The sequence below is a fragment of the Trachymyrmex septentrionalis genome, unplaced genomic scaffold (genome assembly GCF_001594115.1).
Source record: "Trachymyrmex septentrionalis isolate Tsep2-gDNA-1 unplaced genomic scaffold, Tsep1.0 scaffold20, whole genome shotgun sequence".
Lineage (NCBI taxonomy): Eukaryota > Metazoa > Arthropoda > Insecta > Hymenoptera > Formicidae > Trachymyrmex > Trachymyrmex septentrionalis.
The window spans coordinates 151,840-164,134 of record NW_017305180.1 but is presented as its reverse complement, the minus strand read 5'-3'; the positions used below and the strand labels follow the sequence as shown (position 1 = coordinate 164,134).

At 33.0% G+C, this 12,295-nt stretch overlaps 1 protein-coding gene across 1 annotated transcript; it reads left to right on the top strand.

Moving 5' to 3' along the window:
- The first annotated feature begins 1,115 nt into the window (after positions 1-1,115).
- LOC108747550 lies at positions 1,116-2,477 on the top strand. Its single transcript, XM_018485110.1, has one exon. It carries the CDS (start codon positions 1,116-1,118, stop codon positions 2,475-2,477), a length of 1,362 nt encoding a protein of 453 aa, XP_018340612.1.
- Positions 2,478-12,295: the final 9,818 nt, after the last annotated feature.

Sequence of the window (12,295 nt, the reverse complement as noted above, 5' to 3'; positions counted from 1 at the left end):
AAATATATATATATATATATAAAATAAAAATAAGTGTACTTGATTCATTTTTCTAAAATTTTTCCGACACAAATTTGTAGGTTTACATTATTATATACTATTTTTTCGTTACAATTTTATCCTACACATAAAAGGCTAATCTTTAATTATTAACAAAGCTCGACATAAAATACAGATATTAAGAGCTTAGCTTGATCAAGGCCTAAATCTGCAAGAAGTGTTCTGCTAAATTATGCGCGTGTCATAAACTTCGCGAGAATCAGGGGCATATGAGCACGCGACATGAGCGCTCATATTGTAGCACAAAAAAGTTGGAAAACATAGCTTTCGCGATTCGTCGGGTATCTGCAAGCATGCGCCTGCCATCCGCTAAAGTGAGAGGGAGAAAGAAAGAGAGAGAGAACATAGAGAGAGGGTTGATCGCAAGTAAGCAGCACGTGCGTAACAGTCATCCTGGCGCATTCGCCAGGACCGCTTGTATTTCGGAAGTTATCTTTCCATCATCGGATGTTACAAATCATTACCTCGTGCAATAAACATTTACAATCACATCGACACTCGCATTCGTATAACAGTATTCGCATTTCGCTCGCGAAATTAGCTGCTATATTATTGCTTCGTTACATTATATTTTTTATTATAAATATTAAATCTTCCTTTAATTCGAGCTCGTCTTAAAATAAACTTAAACATTATTCGTGGTGGTAGAAGGATTTACAAAGTAATTAACATCTCAGATTTACTTTTTGATTTATTTTAAACGCACACTCCAGTGGAAATATATAGAGTGAACGTCGTAAACGTCCGGTGATACGTATAAAATATGCACGATTACCACGAAGAGTTACTGCACGATTACACGTATGCGCGTGCCCTGCGCGTATACTGCATCAAGAATGCGACTCATTTACACATTATTAAGTACTCCCGACAGATTCTATTAGCGACCATAATTCCTATTATTTCCGCACGGATACAAATCGTCGGTATAGCAAGGCGAATTGCCAAATCCTCGCCTTCGAGGACGAAAGTTATCTATCCACTAAAGGATACAGGAAAGAATTTTACCCAACAATGTGTTCGCTCGAGTGGACCGTAAAAAATTCTAATATAGCATGACAATACACAGACATAATAAAATGAGGCACAGTAGTTCTTGGCCCGATCGAGCACCGCAAAAAGTGAAGGTGCGCGTTGATCCCTTATCTCGTGCCTTTACAATTATCCCAACGAGTCGCGAGACGGTATATCGATTGGAACAAACTGCACCGCGATCTAATTGCCTGGAAGAAGTCATCCTTCTAGATCGATGTGCCCCAGGAGGAGTCACGTCCGTGATGATAAAACGAAGATTAATCGACGGAAGGGCACCTATAAATAAGAAACCCGCGAATTTCTCTGAGAATCCATCCGATGTGGCTAACGAGACGAAGATCATAAAAAATACGAGTCGATACTTCATGCCGCGCAGTCTTTCTTTAATCGAGACAACTGCAACTCATCAAAACTCGGTCATTGTGTTGGAAGAAAATATCGTCCAAAATCCATTGAAATGTAAATCGGACTCGCTCGAAAAGATTAATAATGAAATAATGGCGCGAGATACGAAAAGAAACTCCATCTCAAGAACTATATCAGATATAGACTTTTCAAAATTGCTTTCAAAAAATATGCATGTTGAGGAAGGAAAGGAAGAACTCGCACAACTGAAAAATAAATCTCCTTCATTCGCAGAGACGAATGCTTTTGATGTCATAGTAAATATTGCAAATGAAAGTCAACACACAGTCAGCATCGCGCAAACAAATCATTCGCAAACACGAGAAACAGATGAGATGAGAAAAAAATATCAAACTCTGGTTTCGCCCACATCCTCAGCGAGACACACATCTTCGCCACCGCATATCAAAGTGGTGGATTATGACGATTATGTGACATCCATGTCATTTTCATCGAAGAATGATCTTCATGCCTGTCCAAAGTGCACGTCCGAGGGTGTCCTTCGCTCGCAGATCGATCCTTTTCGTTCCCCTTCGCAGAACAAGAAAAACGATGCCACGAACGCGCGTGGTGTTCGAAGCGATCTGATCGGACGCGAAAAAAAGGAAGTCGAGAAGCATCAAAGCAAAGATATCTGGTACGCGGATCGCCTAATCGGGGAAGCAAGAAACGTGGATAAAGATGGCAAAAAATTGCAGCAACAAAGAAAAAATTACGACTTGTCGCCAATGCGACCGGCAATGGATTTCAGAAAGGAGGCTACTCTGAGACGGCATTATTACCCCGAGGGAGGTTGGGGATATGTCATTGTCACGTGTTCGGTATTGGTGCATTTCATCGGGGTGGGTCTGCAACTCGCCGCTCCCGGATGCTGGCATATAACAGCCGAATTACAGTTCCGACATCCACCGTTACACAGCGCAGGTATGAAATCTGATATTCTTAATGCATTGAAAATTAACTTTATAAACATCTAAAACTTATAATATAATAGTACTTAGCTATATATAACATAATAAATAAATACAATTTCCGATAGATATAATAAATTTGATTAATTAAATTTCTATGTATTTTGGTAACATGCGTTCACATCAATATTCTACTCGTTGATCATCAGTGGCTATTATCTACATATTTTACATGCTAATTATGAATGATAATGCAAATTTAACGCAAATGTATTTATGAAAATTTTGGTTATTCATTAATATTCTCAGATAAATTTTAAATATAAATCAAAATTTTGTAAATTTAAAAATAAACTGCAATACGTTATATTGATTTCTGATGTTCATGTGTGGATAAATGTATTATTTTTACTAGATATTTTTTATTACATATTTAGTTAAAATAATGTCACACTTTTTATTTTTCTTGAACAAAATCATTATCATTTTTCATGTTTTTTCACGAACTAATAGCAGTCTATTTATCGTCTTACCATAGACGGTAAATAATCGAAGTAAATCGAGATAAATCTTGACAATGATAAGTATCCTAATTCTGACCTGGATATGTCTCCTGACCGATGATATTTTGATCACGTAACTATTCATACACCCTCTCAAATCTGATCGTATCATAAATTATATACCCAGAGGTACTATGGACACATTGGACACAGAGCGAAGAGATGAAAGCTCGAGAAATCCAGATCTTCAATCAATGTGCGATACCTCATAGATACTGTCTATTATATTTATCACCTATATTTCATACTTTTAATAAAAATGTATATAAAATTATTAAAATAAAGTTTACTTTCCTATTATTCACACAAAGTTAGAAAATTGCACATTTTTAAAATAAAGAGTTCGTGCCAGTAAAATATTTGTTAGAAAAATAATAAAACAATAAAAAATTTTATTATCGCCAATTCAATATTTTAACATCAGTATTCTAGTTTAACACAGTGAGAGTGTGTGATTGTCACACATAATTTAAGTTTTATCCAAAATAAAATCCGTAAATATAAATTAAATACTACGTAACAAGTTTGTTTTTTGTTATAAAATACTGAATAATAAATGCAGACCTACATATATTGGTAAAAAATTTTAATTCTATTACTATTATTACATATTTCTCTAAAAAAAATTTACTATACATATCTCAATAAATATATTTTTTTAATATTTGTAAGTAAATATTTACTTACAGTAAATAAATATACTTTACCCAATGGAAAAAAAATGATAGTTAAATTAATGATTCTTGTATCAAATAAAACGTATGTTAATATTCAGTAAATGTTTACTTACTAAAAAAATATTTATTAAGTAAAGTAAATTTTAAATAGTAAATAGTAAATTTTTTTTCAATGTGTTTATCAGGTAATTCAATGTAATGTTTTATTTATCATTCTTATGATGAATGCAGTTTATATAACTTGACGGAACTTTATTACATAAGAATAAAATAATTGTGAAAGTTTTATCTAAAATGAAATGTGCCATCGAGTAACATTAAAAGGAAATAATGCTTACTATTTCTAAAGAAACTCGGTAACTGTAGTCGAAGTTGGGATCAAAGTTATACTCAACTTTGCACCTCTGACATACATTGATTTTCTTGCCGCGTTTCCCATGGGCCAAGTTCCAATGGATTGACCGCAATTTGTTTGCCTTGTCATGTTCAAAACACAGTTTTTACAATCTCTACAGAATCTTTGGATTCTGACAAAATAAAGTATTTCTTTCAATGTTACTTTTCATTAATACTATATCAAAAAGATGTATCAACGGTATATTAACAGTGTCAGCTAATAGCAGTCTAATTCAGAAAAAAAATAGTCTTGTTAATTTTTAATAATAGTATTGATGAAAAAAATATTTTATTGAAACAACAGTATGACGTATTTACTTTTATTAATATACTTTATTATGAATTAATAATTAATTATTTTCAATCAAACTGCTATTATTTACTATCAATAACATCATTTTTTACCTATAGAATTTTAAAAAATTTTATTCAATTATATGTATATAGGAAGTAAAAAAGTTTGATCGAATATAAACAAAACAAATAAATCTTTTTTATAATAATAAATAAATATTAACTCCATGACGCAGATAAAAAATGAATATAAATCTATAAACAAATCAAATTTCAAGTTTATATCAACTAAAATTATAATTTCTCATTTCATAACAAAAAATTTAATAGGTTTGTCCAACAGTAAGAATTTTTGTATATATTTCCTAGCATCATCACTTATTCCAAAAACGTAGAGATACTTTTCAGCCGGGCCTTATATTTTCGGGATTAATGCATACGAAAGAAGAATACTTCCCATGCGTAACATCGTCAAATGTACGTGCGAGAAAAATCAGGACAACGAATCGACAGTCGAAACGCGTCGCGCGGCTCACGTTTGTCCTAATGCGTGCAAAGCATTACGATGCACCTACGAAACATCACTGGATTTCACATATCGAGGATAGTTCTCGTTCGCAATCCATCGATGTTGGTGTAACTTAATACTCGGTTTTATTTGTTACTAGGCACAGATGAATCCAATTACAAAAGTGAAAAAAAGAATAAATAAAAAAACTTGGGAAATGTGGAATTGTTACAATGAATGAAAAAGTGCTTCGCATTTCTAGTGTACCTGAAAAAGTACTTTGCATTCCTGGTGTACCGTTGTTACTACGCGTATCCGTAAATATGTATTATATCCATTGATAGTGAATTTTACTTTAGGAAGATAAGAACGCGAGATAAACCCATCATAAACACCTCTTTTAAAAGAAAAACAGATAAAATATATACGATAAGACTGCCTTGACTCATTTAAATATCGCGATAAATAAAGCGACGCGCGACGGCGCGTAACAGTAACATAACTCGATTTCGAATCGTTTTCTCAGCACGAAAATTCAACGGCTAAGACATCCGCTTCAATTGCAAGAGTTTGAGAAATAAACCGCGAAATGGATGAACAAGCTGACTCGGCGAGGTCGTGCGAGGAACCGGCATATCGCAAACGTCGCCGCTCTTACAGCGCGGCTATAAGCGAGGAGAATTCGCTCGACGAAGATGACAACGGCGAAGAGCCAGAGGAAGAGGAATCCTATCCCCATCGTGACGATGCAACGCGAGCACGTTGCTGCCGGCAACGCGAATGCATCGCGCGGAAAATATCCAGTGTGGAATCCGAGACCCGCACGTCGACCGAGAGCCTCGTTTCGAAACGGGCGTCGACGAGAGAGTCTTCCGGCGACATTGCGAAATCATGGAGCGAGATCGAGCTGCCCGAGTTACTGTTAACGCATCCGGAGATCCTATCACGTATGATGCGATGCCGTTGCTTCCTGGCGCAATTCTCCGCGTGCCAATACCGGTGCCGTTGCGTTCAGTGTCAGTACCAGCGCCGGAAGATTTCGTCCACGTCCTCTTGCTTCGCCAGGGATTCGGTTCAAGGAGTTGGCGCGAGGCGGAAGGACTCCGGAAACTCCGTATCTACTTGTCAGAGCTTTCTGCCCCCTTCTTCCGGCAGGAACTCTGTTGGCAGCCTCTACGTCGACATCGGGGACAACGGGACGACGGCGATTCAGCGTCGGCACTCGATCGCCGCTGGTCCAATACCGCATCGTCGATACTCGGATCAAACGCACTCGTTGCACGGCTGCAAGATCGGCCGCGTAGATAATCGCAGACTCTCCGTACAGCCGCTCGTCGGTGATGCAATCGGAAACTGCGAAGGCACCAGAGGTGCCGTAAAACCAATCATCCCTAGTAATACCCGGCCGCGAACATTTTCGAAAGCGACAATTCACATGACACAATCAGTCGTTCCATTTCATCCTGAGAATTCCACGCCCATCGATATTAAAGATTTAAAAAATAATAAATCCCGAATCGCTAACGAATCTAACAGCGATGCGCATCTCGCTGCTAACAAAAAAAGTGCCAGTGCTCTTACTAGCCGTAAAAATAGCGCCCTTCCGATTACACCTAAGATGATGAGAAGGCGATTCTCCGAACAACTAATTCTCGAAGGAGGTCTCGGCAGCGTTGGCGAATCTGAGAATCTGTTCGATCAACTCGAGAACGTGGAGGAGGCAGAGGAATCCTTCACTGCGATAAACGCTCGGAAAAAAATCACGCTCAATAAGCATTACTACCCGGAAGGTGGCTGGGGATATGTTATTATCATAATAACGATTCTCGTGCACCTAATCTCTCATGGGCTGCAACTGGCGTCCGGCTTGCTGATGAGCCCAGCAATGACGCGATTTGAGCAGACAGTTGAAAACTCAGGTACAGCATATAGAAGGATATTATTGATTTGCTTAACAATCGAGTTGACGCTAACACATTTACTCGTATTTTATTATTTAATGAGATGTCAATTATAACAATAAATAAACTTATAAAAAGATAATAATTTGTGAAAACCGCGTTTTCATGCTTTAATAAGTGATTATGTAATTTTACATGAAAATTTTTACGTTCATTTTTTACTTTTCACCTTTCATTTTTTATTAATCAGGATTTCACATGAAACTTTTCACGCATAGCGATTATACATATATACAGCTTGGAGATGTACTAGCTTATAAGTTGGCATTCACAGTATGTCAACTTATTTCAAGATAATGTATCTACAAATCTATCAAAGAACATAACATGGCTATACTCATTCTAATTTCGAAGTATATTTATTAACTTCCGTTACCACCGTTTATGGCAAAAAAGTTCACGTAAACAATTTCATATTTTCACGGTTGGAAAAGTTACATGACCCCGCGATCGTAGATGATCGTAGAGTTCACGTAACTTTTTACTTTTCACGTTTCCGTCCTAGGGGAAATGCCTGATTGCGTATTTATCGTCAAATGTTCGTCTCTTACGCTAAGAGAAAAGTTTGATATTTATGACTATAACTATATAGTAAAATATTATGGTGAGAAGCTTCATTTTTATAGTCATTACTGCTGTAATGTTAATAATAATAATTATATTTATAATTCTATTGGATATATAAGTACCCACGATTTTTTAAATATATCTATTGATATAAAAGAAACGGTATAAACATTTCTATCAAATTATTTGCCTTTCAGATCTTTAATTTTTTGCCAGCATAAGGATGCTACGGCAAAAAAATATTTTGCAGCACGATTTATATTATTCATATCGAAATCATCACTTTCAAATCTTTTAAGCTTAGCACGTTCTTTCCGATAATATTATAAGTCTCATAAATTATTCTGCTTTAGTTACTTCACTGGCAGTTTTATCCCGATAAAAATAGCAAAAAAAAAAATTAATGTAATAAATAATGAATATGCACCTTTCAGCGTTTACATTAAATATGTAATTAATTGTAATAAATCAGCATCACTAATGGAAAAATAATTGAAAATGGAATACACTACTTAAATGCACCATTATTAGCACTATCTAAAATTGATCGCGGGAATTTTATTTATACATTTAATGCTCGTTTCTATCAGTGTAGATTAATCTTAATCTTGATTTAACTTACTCTTATTTTTTCTAATTCTAAGAGTTAGAAAAAGACGAAGAGTAATAAATGAACCGAGATTAAAATTAATTTACATTGGTGGAAACAGGCATTAAGTATACGTAAGTTCCCGCAAGCAACTTAGATGATGCCAACAATGGTGTACTTAAATTTCCGTGCTCAATTATTTTTCCATTAGTCCAAAGTTAATTAATCTGCATGATAAGACAGACATAAGATGTATCAAAAAGAATTATCCTAAAAAATTAAACGATAAAATTATAGCAAATTTTCAAGGAAACTATATATTTTTTTAGTACATAAAACTATAAATAAAATTATTATTGTTGAATTTATAGCAGTAATAATATATAACTATAAAAATAGAATTTCCTTAATTAAAGTAAAATAGAGTAAACCATAATTATTTTACGATGCAATTATAATCATAAATACCACGCAGAGTTTTCTCAGAGTGCATACGTTAATTACAAATGCGATTTACGCATTAAAAATAACCAGAATAAGACTGACACACTTAGCATCAAAAATGTATTAAGAAATGTAGGTCATAAATGATGCGTAAGAAATGATTAATTCCTATCATGCGTGCTCATTCGTAAAAAAAAATTAATAACGCGACTGTGTGCTTTATTTCAAAAGATGTATCTTAAGAAATTTATGATGTTCGTAAAGCAAAAATAATATCATAAGACAACGTCTTGGCACATCTCGTTCCACGTCATAATTAGTAAATCCAATTAAGACAACGTGCGTTCGACAGGCGCGCAAAATCAGCAGAACTGACCTCTCTTCTCTACAGAAACTAATCGATCACAGTCGAGTGAGTAACCAAAACGAGGTGAACATATACGTCATATTACGGTACTCGTTAATATGCAAATGTACGCCACCCACGTCGATTAATATCCGGCCAAAGACACGTTGTTTGTACTCTGGCAAGACTTTACGAAACTTTCAGTAAATTGCAAGAGAGGAGATATCCAAGATATCCATTATGTAAACGATTCGATATACCTGCAACAACTGTCGTCCAAACGGTACTCATCTACCATAAACTACGTTAGAACAGCAGCGTACAAATTTGTCTCTATCTTACGATCTGCAATTTAGAGCACGCGTCTATACGCATGTACGTAAAGTGTCATGCACAACATGGATGCAAACACGTCTGTTAATTACGTCGCTGATTAGATTAACGCAATCATTGATTAAAATATTACATCATATAATATTAAACAATATTACTAAAGATAAATGTAAGATCATGTATGTGACATATATGTGACAAAATCAATTGATATTATAATTTTAACAATAGATTAATATTTATAATTAATAATTTAAAATGCACATCATTTCGCAGCAATACGAGGAATAAATTAATATAAATTATTTACGTCAACTGCAGAATCTTATAAATATTATTTTACACTTATAAATTCTCTCTTTGCAATTTACGTTTGTATCATTTTGAATAATTTATTTATTTATAAAAAATTAATACCGTGTTTTAGGCATTTGCTATAAATTAACTCAACATTTACTTTTCCATTAAAAAAATGTATAATATATATTATATTAAAAAATATTAAAATAATGCACCAATTTTTAATTTAATCTTTAATTTGAAGATAATAATGGGGTTGAATCTATGACACAGTTTCGTAATATATCAAAAGTTCATCAGTCATAAATGCACAAATTATAATTAATCAGAAACTATTTGTCGAAAAGAATGTTAAATCAGATGAAAATTTCAACTACATAATGGAAAACGGAATGAGGTAACAACTCACGACGGAGTATTTAATCAAATGGTAAATTATTCGAAAACACTTCATCGAGATGAACATTTATCAAAAGAAAAAGATTATAGAAAAGAAAATTACTCCAACAGAAAACTTTTTTAAATTATTACACAAAAGATTTGATATTGCTTGACCTGCGATTTGGTAGATGTGATTTGTCTTGACCATGTCCAGTTATAAGTGGGTCAGTACTCCTTCAATGAATTTTTCATTGGATAAATTATCTGTTTCATCATTTCCCTTTCAATACATTTCCTTCTTCGAATTCTTATTTTCCTTATCGAGTTTTATTATAGGTCAGTTTAGTTTTATCAATTTTTATTTCAATAAATTATTGACATTCGCCTTTTCATTACGAATGAAATATGTTCTCAATAAATTCTCAGCTCGATAAATTTGTTATTTTGCTGAATTGCATTTCCGCGAATTCTGTGTATACCCACTATTAAAGCGAGAATATTTTTACAAATATAAAAACGACAAATACTTTCCTAGTTACAGAGTCCGCTACAAAAACCGATAAGTCACGCATAAAAACTTCTTACGGGATTCTGAGGGAATTACTGGATATGCATCATGCTTATTGACTATAACAAATCTAATGTCGCTAAATAAATCGTAGCGAATTAATCTTGGTTTCCCAGCAACTCAAACTTTTAATCTACCATTGCATCACGTAAACATAGTCATTTATATTAAACTTGCAAAAATATATGTAATTCTGAGGTAAAATCGTAATTAAAGTACACATTCAGTAACATAAATAAATATAATTCTTATACGTAATATTTAATAACGTATTATTTTATGCGAATATATCTTTTAAACAATATAAATATGATAATCAATAAAATAATAAAAATTTGCGCAAGATGATATTCATTTTGATAGATAAATGTAAAATTAGATATGTTTCTGTATACAATATTATATTATGTATTATGTAATATATCTTATATATTTAAACAAATCAACCGCTTGATATTCTAGCAACCATTTTCTGATAAAGTAGGTACTGCGATTCTCTCTTGCCTGTAGACCGTTTTATCAGCTTATACTAACTTACCGACAACTCGAATTCTACGTACGTTTACCGAGAGCTGATCTTTTTACGAAATATTCAGTTTCAAACAATGGTTTTTACAAAAAGCAAATTATAAATTGTAACATGCTCTAATCTTGTTTTGAATTAAATAAATTTGTTTATATGCATGTGTAAAGCTAAAACTAATTAAACTCATATTATAGTTACATGTACTAGCTGTCTCAGTAATTTCACATGTAGTTATTCTGTTTTATTTTATACTACATTTCTAATTGAACAAATTATTCACTTGATATTCTGCATATACTAAGAGCAACTAGTAATTTTTATTTGAAATTTGTTAAATTTATATTAACGTATTAGTAAATATGCATATCTAATGCACATAATTGAATAATAAATATTAAAATTATTAAAATAAATATATATGTATCCAATCTAACACTAAAATCGCTAAAGTAGTTCAAATAACTGGTTTGTAATTTTTATAAAAATTACTCAAATTTATGGTGCATTGTTTGATCAACTAGAGAAAATTTAATATTATTTTTACGAAAATCGTGAAAGAGTATAAACAGTTAATAATCTTAGTATAACTTTTATGATAACCACTAGCCAACTATATAGTCATTAAATTTTATTTATTTCTTGTCAAGTATCATAAAGAACTGTTGTCAGTCAATGCATAATCTTTATCAAATATCCATCCTTTTATGTTCGCGATAAACTTTCAACAACATTCTAGGTAATAATACTTTTGTTTTACTCAAGCTTAACTTGCGTTTATATATGGAATTCCACGATATATCATGAAGAATATTTTTATATCATTTTACTACGTACATTTTAATCTCAACGAGGAGTAAAGAAACAGCTGTGATTTTATTACTTACAATGTTTCGTTTTTATAAATCCGTTTAGAGAAAAAATAATTTAGAAAAATGTATATTCGGAAAGAAACGATTTTTTACTGTAAGTATCAACAAATTTAGCTAAATACTGATCTGAAAATAATTTTACTAAACTCTTAAAATAATTCGACCCAGCATAAATTAAGTCATAAATAAACTAAATGGTTTAAAAAAAATTGATTATCACAGATACACAAATGGCAAATAGAAATTCATGGAAAAAAGATAAATATATTATTTCGCATGACATCTGTCGAAGCTTTATATTTATCATGTTTAACGATGTCTAACTCAAATATGTTTTTTTTCGACGTGCAACGAAAGGAAATCACGAGAATAAGTGAGAAGCTTGTTGCGAGCGTGACTAATGGTCTAAGAGACACGTCGATATATGTCGTTCTACTCTACGAATCACAAGAGCGAGCAAAGACAAATGCATCTCATCCGTCGTGAATGCAAAGTACTCCAGATTAATAGATACCATAGTTCGCTGTTTACAATCACGTCCATGCTTGCGTTTTAAAATTGG